Source organism: Mya arenaria, chromosome 9 (genome assembly GCF_026914265.1).
Source record: "Mya arenaria isolate MELC-2E11 chromosome 9, ASM2691426v1".
NCBI classification, from domain to species: Eukaryota; Metazoa; Mollusca; class Bivalvia; order Myida; family Myidae; genus Mya; species Mya arenaria.
The window spans coordinates 46,988,656-47,002,249 of record NC_069130.1 but is presented as its reverse complement, the minus strand read 5'-3'; the positions used below and the strand labels follow the sequence as shown (position 1 = coordinate 47,002,249).

General features: G+C 36.6%; 1 protein-coding gene across 3 annotated transcripts; it reads left to right on the top strand.

The window, feature by feature from the left end:
* Positions 1 to 3,708: 3,708 nt before the first annotated feature.
* Positions 3,709 to 13,433, top strand: LOC128203285 (uncharacterized). Of its 3 annotated transcripts, XM_052904635.1 has the most exons (7): positions 3,709 to 3,918; positions 9,922 to 10,535; positions 11,046 to 11,123; positions 11,478 to 11,591; positions 11,911 to 11,973; positions 12,422 to 12,646; positions 12,815 to 13,433. In XM_052904635.1, exons 2-7 carry the CDS (start codon positions 9,932 to 9,934, stop codon positions 12,865 to 12,867), a joined length of 1,137 nt encoding a protein of 378 aa, XP_052760595.1. In that variant the 5' UTR covers positions 3,709 to 3,918; positions 9,922 to 9,931; the 3' UTR covers positions 12,868 to 13,433. The 3 variants fall into 3 exon arrangements, with proteins under 3 accessions (XP_052760595.1, XP_052760596.1, XP_052760594.1); XM_052904636.1 differs by having other exon boundaries at positions 11,478 to 11,576; positions 12,422 to 13,433; XM_052904634.1 differs by having other exon boundaries at positions 12,422 to 13,433.
* The last annotated feature ends 161 nt before the right edge of the window (positions 13,434 to 13,594 follow it).

Here is a 13,594-nt window from a genome sequence, read left to right as displayed (position 1 = left end):
AACAATGGGAAAGAAAAATTGTTGTATTTAATTTAAATAATATTTTATTATTTGTCTCTGCTAACCAGGTAAAAGTTGATCACTGTTTTAACACACTAGTGAAACGTCAATACATGCATTGTTGTGACTTTAGGGGCACCTTCATGACATAAATGAAGCAGTTATTGTAGTTTTTTTTATTAAACATATGTATATTTATGAAATAAACATTCCCCTGCTGTGCATCAAGGCAAGCTACTATATTAAGACAAGGTTTTACGTTAAGCGGATTTAAGTTCAAACACATCTTTCGTGGAAATATTTTGTTGATGCAATAGATTTATCACTGGTCATGTTAATCTCTACTCTGTGCAAAAACCCAATAACTGAGTCAATAATGTACCAGATTTTCTAGGTTTCGAAGTGGTGAGAATCAATTAAGAATATATGTTTTTAGCTTCCATAGTAAACATGACCTCTGATATTCATGTAGAATACTAGTAGTTAGTTTTATGATATTTCGTTGTATTCTGGGCCATTCAAAGGCATTTTTCACCGAATGCAGATAGTATGGCTAAAGAAGTTGCAATGAATCGTAAGCTATTTCATTTAAAACTGGCCCTTTTAAGGTATATGGAATTTGCAATATTGTGATGTATCAAATAATGCAAAGGTTCTGCTTTAATAACAAGAACGCTGTAGAGAATACAATTAACGATAGCGGAAACATTGATAAAGATAAAATAAAATATAAATATAAAATATAAGCACAACTATGGGACTATGTTGCATTGAAAAAGGCAGAATCATACAGACAATGACCACGTTTTTTTCTTTAATATTATACAAACACAAGATGACGTCATTTCCTGGGACAACACAGGATGATATGCATCCGGTCAACATTCGCAATTAATCAGGAGAAGCTACAAATTCGGGGGAAGACGGCGAGGCAACGGTGTATTACTTTTGTTCAATTATCTTACACATACGGAGACCACCGCGTCGGGTAAAACACGTCCAATTGTAGCTTAGTTTTTGGACATTTGACTCGAAGATGTTAATTTAAGATGCACTTCGAAGAGTTTATCTTACCAACAGTGGCGCTAATGTCAGTGATCAGTATCCGCCAGAAGAGAACCGTCGAGGGCAGCCATTCCCGGCGCTTCGGAAATCTAGAGGGGAGAGAAAAGACTACGCTAGTGAGAGACATATTAGTTATCATTTAAAAGACTATAATATATATAAACCTCCGTCGGCATCTGACCCAGTAATGCAGTGTGCCGACACTAGCCAGAGGCGTCAGTTTTATTTCTACTCGTACTAGTAGCTAGTCGATGTTCTCTGCCTCCAGCTAATCCAACACTCAAGATGTATTTTACGTTAACAATAAAGCCGTCGATCCAGCCACCATCTAGGTCGACGTCCGAACGGTCGTTGACACTGACTAATTAAAAACTGTATATGTAAACGTCTAAACCGTTGTCTACGTCGTCGTCCCGATCGCCGTTTACGTCGAAGAAGCAGCCGATGGCTGTGCCTAGGATTCAGTCGACGATTGTACTATAAGTATCTATCATGTGGTGTTTCCGGCAAGAATAGAAAAATCCGACCGAGGGCAAGCGCGTAAGCCGGTAACGAGGCTTGCCGAGTTACCGGTCACGCAGCGTGCCCGAGGATAGGATTTTTCGATAAGGACCGGAAAAACATGATTGATTTTTTTTCTTGCATACCTAAATTATGAATTTGTGGAAAAAATGACGTAAAAAATGCACTTAAGTACATTTCACCCAAAAGCGCGTGCAACGTTGTGTACTGACGTCATAAAGCGAAGTAATTTTAAATCACTATCGACGAAACATAGTTCCTTTAAAATCTCGCTTTTACGATTATTCATTTCCAAATTCAATTAAAAGTATTGTATACTTATATACTCCGCATTATTGAAATTGCATAGTTTACTTTTCATAAACAACACAATAAAAGAAATAAGAAGTGGCGCGTTGTTGTGCGTGACTCATCTCACATGGGGGATGTAAGATGAGTTTTTCCAGCACCAGTCACATGACCGGAAACACACGTCCGGTATGCAAGAAAGAGCCATATTCAATGACGACTGCGATGATGACAGCCCCTCGGATTCGGCCAACGACGACACCGCGAAACCAGCCGACGACTGACCGTGGCCGCACCGATGAACTTGCCTGCAATTGTTACGACGACTGCACCCAGTGCTCAGCGGACGACAACACCGAGGGTTAAGGGGACGCACGCGGATGGCTCTGTCGATAGCAACGCCGACTTAAGACTAGGACTAGAAGAAAACTTTAGCCATCAATGTTAGCTGTTGAATATTGATGGAATAAAATCCTACATAAGAGCTCAGAAATGTGTTCCTATTGTAAATTTATAAGGATGTCTTATTTTTGTGTAAAACATGGTTAAAGTAAGGTCATAAAGTTTCAGTCGAAATAATGTGATAAGTAAGTCTAAAAGGGTGCACAGAGGGGTTTTATTATTGTACAAAATGGATAAAGTGAGTATCAGTGTGTGAATGTGTTAAAAGTGGAAACTCTGGATTAAACTCGGTGAAGATTAGTTCCATTTCGCAAACGACATTTGCATGTGTCCTTTATCTCACCGAGCAATTCCATTTATTTTCAGTTGCATGATATAGGCTTTTTCAAGTTGTTAAAAACCTCTTAAGAAAATATAGGGACAGTAGGTCGAGATTTGAACAGCAAAACAGGCAGGCGTACAGTCATAGGTTGTTTAAACGACTACACATGACTTTGACATATTGATTAGCTATATCGATAGAAATTATGCTAACATATTTTTATTGTACTAAATGCAATACTAAGAATACTATTTTCTACTAATATGTCCCCTGTATTGTGAGCTTAAAACATCTCATTTGACTGATTCATTCGGAGAACCTTGGTCATTTTCAATCGAAAACACCCTCAGATGTATGCCGGTACATCAGTAGAAGTAGTTCGTAAAATTTAAATACATTTTAAATACTTGTAGTGTTTTAACGTGTATTTTCACTATTAAGTTTAAATGGATTGGCAGTAAAGTGTATTATTGCATATGTAATTAAGGTTCTCAAGAGTAAAGTCATAAACTTAAACTTTTTAACGCTTGTCTGACTTCTTAAATATTACTTATTACTAAGATATGCATACATAACAAAGAATACGTCCACACAGCGTTGCATCGTTCTACAAAATTCCGTCGAGTTGAAATTTTGGCCAAGGATTGCATCGTTAAAATACAAGCAAATCTAAAACATTTCACACTCGTAGAAATAGAAAATAGCAGTCTTTTTAGGCTAAGCATTATTTGCATATTTTCTCTTATAAGAGTTATTAAGGAATTAACGCCCATTACTTGTTTATCTTCATCGGTTATGACCCCGTTGAAATCACGTGATTCATCACCCTGTAATGTTAAGAATACAATGGCCAATAGGACCAATGACAAGGTGGCTGTTACAAACAACAGAAACATATTTCGTTTTACTAAAGAACAGGCGATGAGTAACGACACTTTGCATGTAGCAAACTTAAATAAAACTATACCTGGAGTTTGCATTAAGCATTTTTATCGCTTTAAAATAGTCTAGTTTAGATCTCATACAGTGTTCAAAAACAGGCTAAACCTGTTGTCTGCTTCATGTGTAGGTTACTGCATCTATTTTTAGATTATTTTATCTTCGGCGCATTGATCTCCCCGTCCGAAATTTTGTTAAAAAAACTAGGCCAAGTTGAAGTGTTGTGATTACTTTGTATTCATTAAATGCACCTTGCTTGTTAATTGCAGTATGGATTATACTCCACAACGAATAACATCAGTTTCAAAACATAAAAGTACAGAAAGTAAAAAAAATCCAGTGACAATGTGATGTGGATCAGGAAGTACATTTCACAAGAGGTATTTTATCACTTTTAAACCGTGTAGCAGATTCATGTACATAGAATGACCTTTCTTTTCTCAGTGCTAATTCTCCTGTTTAGCTTAGCCAGCTGCACCAAATTATCATTATTTAGCCACGGCTGTGTCTGAATATACATTACTGACCACTGCAGTTACACAGATACGTCTTTATCAGGACTTAACTTTGAATATTATCGCTTTTATAACATTTAGAATTTTTTGAGTTGATTTAAAACTCTTGAGTTACAAGCACTTTACTCGGACTGACTAAACACCTGACACAATAGATAATGGAATTCCTTCGTTAGCTTTTGTATTCTTAACCAGAACTGAGGGGATTCCAAATGTTTCAGGAATATTATAAGTAATATAAATATATTACTAAAATACCTGTCTTAAAGCTGCACTCTCACTGTCTGAACGTTTTGACAACTTTTTAATTTTTGTCTTGGAACGAGCCATTTTTTGCGAAAATCCATGGAAACCAGTTATATAAGATGTTGGCAGATTTTTATACTTAAGATCAAAAATTGATGTTTTATGCATTAACTTAAACGGTTTAAGCCATAAAACATTAATTTTCGAACGGTAATATGAACATCTGCGATCTGATCTTTTGTCAGCTTTAATATAAGTCCCAAATGTCTATATTATACATATCTTTTTGCAGAGATCGATGTAGTATGTACAGAAGTGGAGCATGAGGACCAATCTTTGCCTATGACATAAGCCTGTGGCTATTTATAATGAACTGATATAATTATAAGGCTATTTATAATCAAAAGAAAAAAAAACCCATGCGAAAACCTAAAATAGCCGCGAACAACCTGATGATCCGTGTTCTATTTTTTTTTCGACCTATGACATAATAGGAATAAATTGTTATCTAGCTTTTTTATGCCCCGAAGGTGGGCATATTAAAATCGCACCGTCCGTCCGCCCGTCCGTCCGTCCGTCCGTCCGTCCGGCTCTATAACTTTCCCTTGTATGGACAGATTTTAAAATAACTTGCCACATGTGTTCCACATACTAAGACGACGTGTGGCGTGCAAGACTCGTGTCCCTACCTCAAAGGTCAAGGTCACACTTAGTGTTTATTCACAATTGAGTGCTGCATATAAGGACATAGAGTATAGGTTGTCGTGTCCGGGCTGTAACTTTCTCTTGTATGGACAGATTTTAAAATAACTTGCCACATGTGTTCCACATACCAAGACGACGTGTCGCGTGCAAGACCTGTGTCCCTACCTCAAAGGTCAAGGTCACACTTAGTGTTTATATACAATGGAGTGCTGCATATAAGGACATAGAGTATAGGTTGTTGTGTCCGGGCTGTAACTTTCCCTTGTATGGACAGATTTTAATATAACTTGCCACATGTGTTCCACATACCAAGACGACGTGTCGCGTGCAAGACCCATGTCCCTACCTCAAAGGTCAAGGTCACACTTAGTGTTTATTCACAATGGAGTGCTGCATATAAGGACATAGAGTATAGGTTGTCGTATCCGGGCTGTAACTTTCTCTTGTATGGACAGATTTTAAAATAACTTGCAACATGTGTTACACATACCAAGACGACGTGTCGCGTGCAAGACCTGTGTCCCTTCTTCAAAGGTCAAGGTCACACCTAGTGTTTATTCACAATGGAGTGCTGCATATAAGGACATAGAGTGTAGGTTGTCGTGTCCGGGCTGTAACTTTCCCTTGTATGGACAGATTTTAAAATAACTTGCCAAATGTGTTCCACATACCAAGACGACGTGTCGCGTGCAAGACCTGTGTCCCTACCTCAAAGGTCAAGGTCACACTTAGTGTTTATTCACAATGGAGTGCTGCATATAAGGATATAGAGTATAGGTTGTCGTGTCCGGGCTGTAACTTTCTCTTGTATGGACAGATTTTAAAATAACTTGCCACATGTGTTTCAAATACCAAGACGACGTGTCGCGTGCAAGACCCGTGTCCCTACTTCAAAGGTCAAGGTCACATTTAGTGTTTATTTACAATGGAGTGCTGCATATAAGGACATAGAGTATAGGTTGTCGTGTCCGGGCTGTAGCTTTCCCTTGTATGGAGAGATTTTAAAATAACTTGCCACATGTGTTCCACTTACCAAGACGACGTGTCGCGTGCAAGACCCATGTCCCTACCTCAAAGGTCAAGGTCACACTTAGTGTTTATTCACAATGGAGTGCTGCATATAAGGACATAGAGTATAGGTTGTCGTGTCCGGGCTGTAACTTTCTCTTGTATGGACAGATTTTAAAATAACTTGCCACATTTTTTCCACATACCAAGACAACGTGTCGCGTGCAAGACCCGTGTCCCTGCCTCAAAGGTCAAGGTCACACATAGTGTTTATTCACAATGGAGTGCTGCATATAAGGACATAGAGTATAGGTTGTCGTGTCTGGGCTGTAACTTTCCCTTGTATGGACAGATTTTAAAATAACTTGCCACATGTGTTCCACATACCAAGACGACGTGTCGCGTGCAAGACCCGTGTCCCTACCTCAAAGGTCAAGGTCACACTTAGTGTTTATTCACAATGGAGTGCTGCATATAAGGACATAGAGTTTAGGTTGTCGTGTCAGGGCTGTTACTTTCCCTTGTATGGACAGATTTTAAAATCACTTGCTACATGTGTTCCGCATACGAAGACGACGTGTCGTGTGCAAGACCCATGTCCTTACCTCCAAGGTGAAAGATACACTAAGGTTTATTCACAAGGGAATTCTGAATATAAGGACATAACAGTGTAGGTTGTCAAGTATGGGTGGTATTTGTTTATGTTCAGAGGCAATTTAAAATAACTTGCCATATGTATTTGACACGTAAAGGCAAGATCAACTTTTCATGTACTGACCTTGTCCGTAGGTCAATGTCACATTCGGGGGCATTCGTCACATACTATGACAGCTCTTGTTTTCTCTCAAGATGGTTATAAGGAGTAGTTGCTCTGTCAATTTGTATATCATAAATGTTTGTGTTGTAATATGATGGGATTTAATTAAAATAGCACTGAATTGTAGAAAACCGGGTGTGTGCCACATGTACAATTCGCAGTCTTATCGCAATGGTTAAGGACATACTATGATTTTAGAACACGACATTCTTACTGATATCATTTCAATTCATCTCCAAATGTGTTCATTGTGTTTAAGTTGAATATCACACTTATGTGGCTCAATGAAGAGTGCATATGGTAGACTAATTGGGCACATGTTGTACATATTTGTAATGTTTCATTAGATTTTTGAATATTGACTTTTCTTTTTGTATATAAAATGCATATCTCCTACAAGGAGGAAATAAAGATATTGAATTGAATTGAATTGAATCTTAAGGCTTAAGGTGACACATAAACCATGATTTTTTAAAACTTTTTTAATCGGAATTCAATCAATTTGACCACTATGGGATTGGCTTTCGCACATAACGTTCTTGCTTATATCTCATAGTCATGATGATAAATGTAATACACTATGGATTTCATAGCAGTTATTCGTGTCTGAGCCATAGCTTTTTACCTCTACTGGTCAAAGGCCGGAAGAGCTTATGCGATGACAATGTGTATGTCGTATGTGCGTCAGTGTGTCCATGCGTCAGTGTATCTGTAAATGATTGTGAACACGATACAGTCTTCGGTGTTATTGTAACTTGTACAGTAGTTAGATATCTATCAGAGCTAGGTTCCTTTCGAAAACCAGCCAGATCCGTCCATGCATGACTAGATTATGGCACTTGAAAATATAAGAAATGCTATTTTTAGCCAAGTCTATAGCCAATTCTTGTATTAGAGAGAGACATCTTGTTTTTTTTTTGGTTGTGCAATTAGTTTCATGTTGTACTCTCCCTTGCCCTTGTTAATAAGAGATCAATATTTCAGTTGAGGTTGGTTAATTTTAAGCTCTATTGGCTAAAGGTCATTTATAGCTCTATTGACCAAAGACCAGAAGTGTCTGTCGTCCATCTGAATGTAATTGCTTGTGAATGCTTTTTTATGCCCCTGGGGTCATTACTGGCAACGCCCCGGGGTTCACAGGTTTGGTATACTTATATAGAGAAATGTTTGAAAATCTTTTTGTCGAAACCTCTAGGCACGGACCCTTGCTGTTTTTAATAAGGCATCATTTAGTGGTCCTCTTCCAAGATTATTCAAATGTCCCTGGGGTTAAAACTGGCCCTGCCCCGGGGGTCACAAGTTTCCGACAGACTTATATAAGAAAAAAACCCTGTCAAAATATTCTTGTTTCAAGCCACAAGGCTCATTCCTTTGATATTTGTTGTGGAGCATCATATGATGACCCTCTACCAAGACAGTTGAAATTATGCATCTAGGGCCAAAGCTGGCCCCACCCCTTCTGACCTTCTTTCTTATTTTTAAAGCTACATCAATGAAATTTGGATCATGTGTACAGTTTTGCAAACGAGCATCATCGTTGTCTTCGGATGATCTGGACCGTGACCTTTTGACCTTCTTTCTTATTTTTGACGCCACAGCAATGAAATTTGGACCGTTTGTACTGTTTTGTCAACACATATTTATTTTCTACTTTGATGACCTTGTATGTGACCTCTTGACCTACTTTCTTTTTGTTGAAGTTACAGCAATTAAATTTTGACCATGTGTACAGTTTTGATAACAAATATCATTGTTGTGCATTGCTGATCTGGACTGTGGCCTTTTGACCTATTTTCTTATTTTTGAGCTTCAGCGATTCGTTAAAGCATGATTGTTTGATTGACATTATCATGTGATGTTATCATGGTATTCTTCAAAGGTCAAATTATCCATCGACTGTTGTCCTTGTCCTTGTGGACTGGTGCTTTAGGCATCGGTTTTCAAATGTTTCCTTGACTTAACCGGCGTGGGTTCGCTACCCACTAAAACTAAATATTTTTATACTTCAATTGTATTTTGTTTCTGCAAGTCCGGTGTCCTTGAGTAAAATAATGATAAAATACGTGTTTTCAGATGTATTACCAGGAAAACTAATTTTTGCCCCAAAAACATGAGCGAGTCCCTTAAACATATGGTTCTCTTTGAATGCGTGCTATAATTAGTATGTACATAATTTGAATACCAACTACTGTCATTGGCACATATTAACATTTTATGTTCTCCGATGTTGAACATGCAACGTTTTCAGCTAACCCAAACCCAAAACGTTCCAAGTGAACTATATGTTTGTTGCTTATTAACCATTCATACATGCTCTGGATTGAAAATGACCACAAGAGCCATACCAGTAGAGCATAGGCCCTCATGGGCCTCTTGTTTACTAACCTTCTTTATTAGTAGTCGCTGCCAAAAACGCGTGGATAGTTGCGTGATTCGTTTTCCAACAGTGTTCTATTAGTGTGTTGAAATTAGCTGTATATTGATATTATTTTTGATATTTTGATAAAGATATCATGAAGAACCAACACAGAGAAAACATATACTGTGGACGAAGTAGAAGCTGACTTTTCAAGGCTTCCATATAGCATACGGTTCTAGTCATGATCAATAAAAGACTTTAAAAAAAGTAATGTGATAAAAGGGTTTAATTTCGAGAATAGCAGTATGTATATGTCTGATTTTGACATTTATACAATAATCATAAGTATAAGTAAAATACTTAGGCACAGTCTATTGAAGCAGTTTCATATTTTCAAGAGGTCACTTGTTTTAATTATACCATGGTCAATATTTTCAATTTCCCCCTTTTTAGGTAGAAGGTTTAATGATATTATTTTCGATGTTTATAAAGATATCCCATTGATAAAAAAGTAAAACTCAAAGCAATACCCAACACCAGCTATGATGATAGATTCATCTACTCTGAAATTAACATCACAATATTAATATTATTTTTATATTTTTTATTACTATTATTATAATTATTATTAAATAATAATAATAATAATAATAATAATAATTATTATTATTATTTATTATTATTATTATTATTATTATTATTATTATTATTATTATTATTATTATTATCTCAGAAAGGTCAGCATGGCTGAAGCAAATCGTTCGGTGGATGAAAAAGAATATTTTTCTCGAGTAAATCTTGCACTGACTGACTGTGGTAGGAGAGTGTTATCACAACTCTTACAAAGGAGGGTTGGGCAGCTCACACCAGAAAACCATCCGGCTCAACCTTGGTCACTAGATGATTTTTTAAATCATTACATGGAAGATATTTTGTTATCTATTGGCAAAGAAAAAAGCAAGAAACTCATTCTTTATCCAGGTTTTGGAATTAAAACTGATTTGGCCAAGTGGGATATTCCCCTTTTTGTTTTTGTACTTCTCAATGCATCCAAACTAGACGATGATGACAATCTACACAGGCAACTAAGACATGATATCTGTAACCTAAGGGAGTTAAGGAATAAAATGCTACACAAGGGAACTCCAGTATTGGACGAGTCAATGTATCACAATTATCTTGGCCGCATTGTCGGTGCTGTGCAACGAATCTGTGATTACATGCAGGAGCCAGATTTGAAGATATCTCTTCTTAAGGAAATTAATAAGTACGAAAGCCTTCGACATATTTACACAAACGGTCTTATTTCTGAGTTGGGTTGCAAAACCGTTGAGATAATTAATGAAGGTGGGTATGTTTTCTAATTATTCATAATCGAGCGGTATGTTTTTGAAAAAAAAAACGTTTAACCTGACACATTTTTATTACTAATAGTAACAATAGCTTTATTTCGCAAACAAGTAAGAAAACATTCATTATATCGTTATTTGTAAAATTATATACATTTTTGCATGAGAGAACTCGGGTTATCATAATTGCTGATTTTTTTGGCTAAAAATACAACAACTGGCAAGCGTTGGCATCACTCCGCGACTCTTGTTGGGAAAAAAAATCTTAAAAACACGTTCGCTCGAATGCTATTAGATAAAGATTGTGCATCTTTATGGCACATCCCAGCGTGATATTGTATTCAATGCAATATAGATATACACTCATATATTGATATAAATTATATGCTTTCCGAAATTGGAATTTCACCGTTTGATAAATTTTGGTGTTAACTCGGTGTAATACATTGCGATCTTACATTGAAACAAAAAAATATTCTCTCTATAGATATGCACATTGTTCATTCAGCTGACGCAGCGGTTGAAAGTGGGCTGCAACAAATGAAAACGATCCTCCAGAAAAAGGGGTTGTCAGTGAATATTCCAGGTAACATACCGCTCTAGCAATGTAATATGTCACCTTATTATCCAAGGACATACAACACATCACTGTCTTGTGCCGTGTTTGACGAAACCTGGTTAGATGTTACTTCTGAGTATATATGTTATGTTTAAACGAGCAAATATGTTTTTAAAGCATAACGATAAAACACAAGTTAGCATCTTAATAATTGAATACATTTTGGTGGAGAGATCTTTCGAAATACTAACTTTGCGTTAAGTGGAAAATCAACAGTCTTTGTTTTATTGAATCTGTTTACTGAAGTGGTGGTGCAATTGCTTTTATGAATATGTGTGTCTTAATTGAATATATGTTATGTATACCAGATTTTTCTTTAAGTTCTTGATGTCATTGTCATGTTTCGGAACTATAATAAAGAAGACGAACAATCCATTACGGACCGTCTACTTGAAACCTTTACAGAGGCATTAAAGCAAGGTAAAGAAATGGCAGGTAATGAAGGTTTTTGTTTCGCAATTGTTACCATCTGCATTTAGGACTTATTCTCTGTAAAGAAAAAAATAAAATGTTACAAAAGTAATTGATATTATTCTTTGTAACAGATGAATTAGGAATTAAAAGTATACAAATTAACAAACTCTACAATGTTCACGGGAAATAATCTTCAATATGCTCTTAAACAAGTAAATATCTGCCGGTTTGAGGCTTAAGGCTTCAACTTAGACTCTCAAAGGTGGTGGATATGCCCTGACATATCTAATTATAACGGCAGATATACGTACGCTTTAAATGAGTTGTAATTGTCTTATAGATGACCAGACTGCAGACAAGCTATATGTTGAAGTCAAGGCCCTTGTTCGGAAGTTATTTGACGGTTAGTCAGTAAATTTGATCGCCTGCGTTGCCTAATGTTAACAGATAACAAGTATGTGTATTTAATGTGTATGATGCTTTAATTAAGTACTGTTTATATATTGAATTTAAACTGTCCATTATATTTCCGATAATAAGTCAGTATGAACTCGGTAAATCATTGTATTAATAAGTCCTTATTCAACGAATTATTCCTGTGCCGCTGACCATTTCAAGGCGATAAACCCAACAAATATTCATCAAGAATTTTAATGCATTGTAGTTCGTTGACGTCGTGTGTCTCTAAAGTGTATGTTAGGCCGTAAACCATCGACCTCAAACCCGGGTCATCGTTGCATTTCTTGCTACTGGCTTGTCCCTGCAGTTTCAGCCGTTCTATTGTATTAATCTGTTCAATACATTGGTACGCATTATCTTTAATAAACCCATCATCTGTCTTCCTGTTTCAGAGAAAAAAGAGATAACGAAGGTCAGCAGAGGATGTATTATACTATCAATCCAGTGTCATGATTTAGACGCGGTCATTTCACTAGTCCAAGATAGCCTTTCGGGGAAGCTTGGGAGTTTATTTGAACCTCTTGAAGAAGTCATCTGGACCGATGCAGTCCATGCTCTCTTTGAAGTATGTGTTGGCATTACGGGACAAAGTTGCTGGGCTCTCCTTAACGAAATGTGTAAGTTGTGGAAAGGAAGGAAGGTATTGATTTTTGCAGCTTATACAATACTGTTATTATAATTCCAATTCGATATTGTACCAATTCATTTTAGCTCGAATGTGCAACTGAAGGTATGTAACACTAGTGATTATTCACTATTTAATCCTTATTCTTGTTACATAACAGTACTGTGCCATTATTACGAGCTCCTGGTAGGGGCATATTTGAATATATTTTAAAAGAACAGTTTTGGGAATGGTGACGTTTTCGTACGTTTTTCTTGGGACTAATCAATTGTGTAAACTTTATACATTATAATAGATATCAGGTATTGATACGTGTTTTTAGCTCACATGAGCACAAAGTGCTCAAGGTGAGCTATTGTGATCGCCCTATGTCCGTCGTCGTCCTTCGTCAACAATTACACTGTTAACACTTTAGAGGTCACAATTTTGGCACTATCTTAATGAAACTTGGTCAGAATGTTACCCTCAATAAAATCTTTGACAGGTTTGATATTGGGTCATCTGGGGTTAAAAACTAGGTCACCAGGTCAAATTAAAGGAAAATCTTGTTAACACTCTAGAGGTCACATTTATGAGTGTATCTTCAGGAAACTTGGTCAGAATGTTAATATTATTGATCTCTAGGTCAAGTTCTAATCTTAGTCAAGTGCGCTTAAAACTAGGTCACCAGGTCAAATTTAAGGAAAAGCTTGTAAACAATCTAAAGGTCAAATTTATGACAGTATCTTCATGAAAGTTGTTCAGGATGTTTTATTAATAATCTCTAAGTCAAGTTTAAATCTGGGTCATGTGCGGTAAAAAACTAGGTTACCAGGTCAAATTGAAGGAAAAGCTTGTTAACACTCTAGAGGTCACATTTATGACCATATGTTCATGGAACTTGATCAGAATGTTATTCATGATGATCTTTATGTAGTTTGAAAACTGGGTAATCAGAGGT

Excerpts from the sequence above, each read along its gene's own strand:
- LOC128203285 (XM_052904634.1), top strand. The coding sequence starts at position 9,932 with ATGGCTGAAGCAAATCGTTCGGTGGATGAAAAAGAATATTTTTCTCGA. Across the intron at positions 10,536-11,045 it reads CGTTGAGATAATTAATGAAG|CTGACGCAGCGGTTGAAAGT; the intron begins GTGGGTATGTTT and ends TTGTTCATTCAG. Across the intron at positions 11,124-11,477 it reads GTTGTCAGTGAATATTCCAG|TTCTTGATGTCATTGTCATG; the intron begins GTAACATACCGC and ends TTTTTCTTTAAG.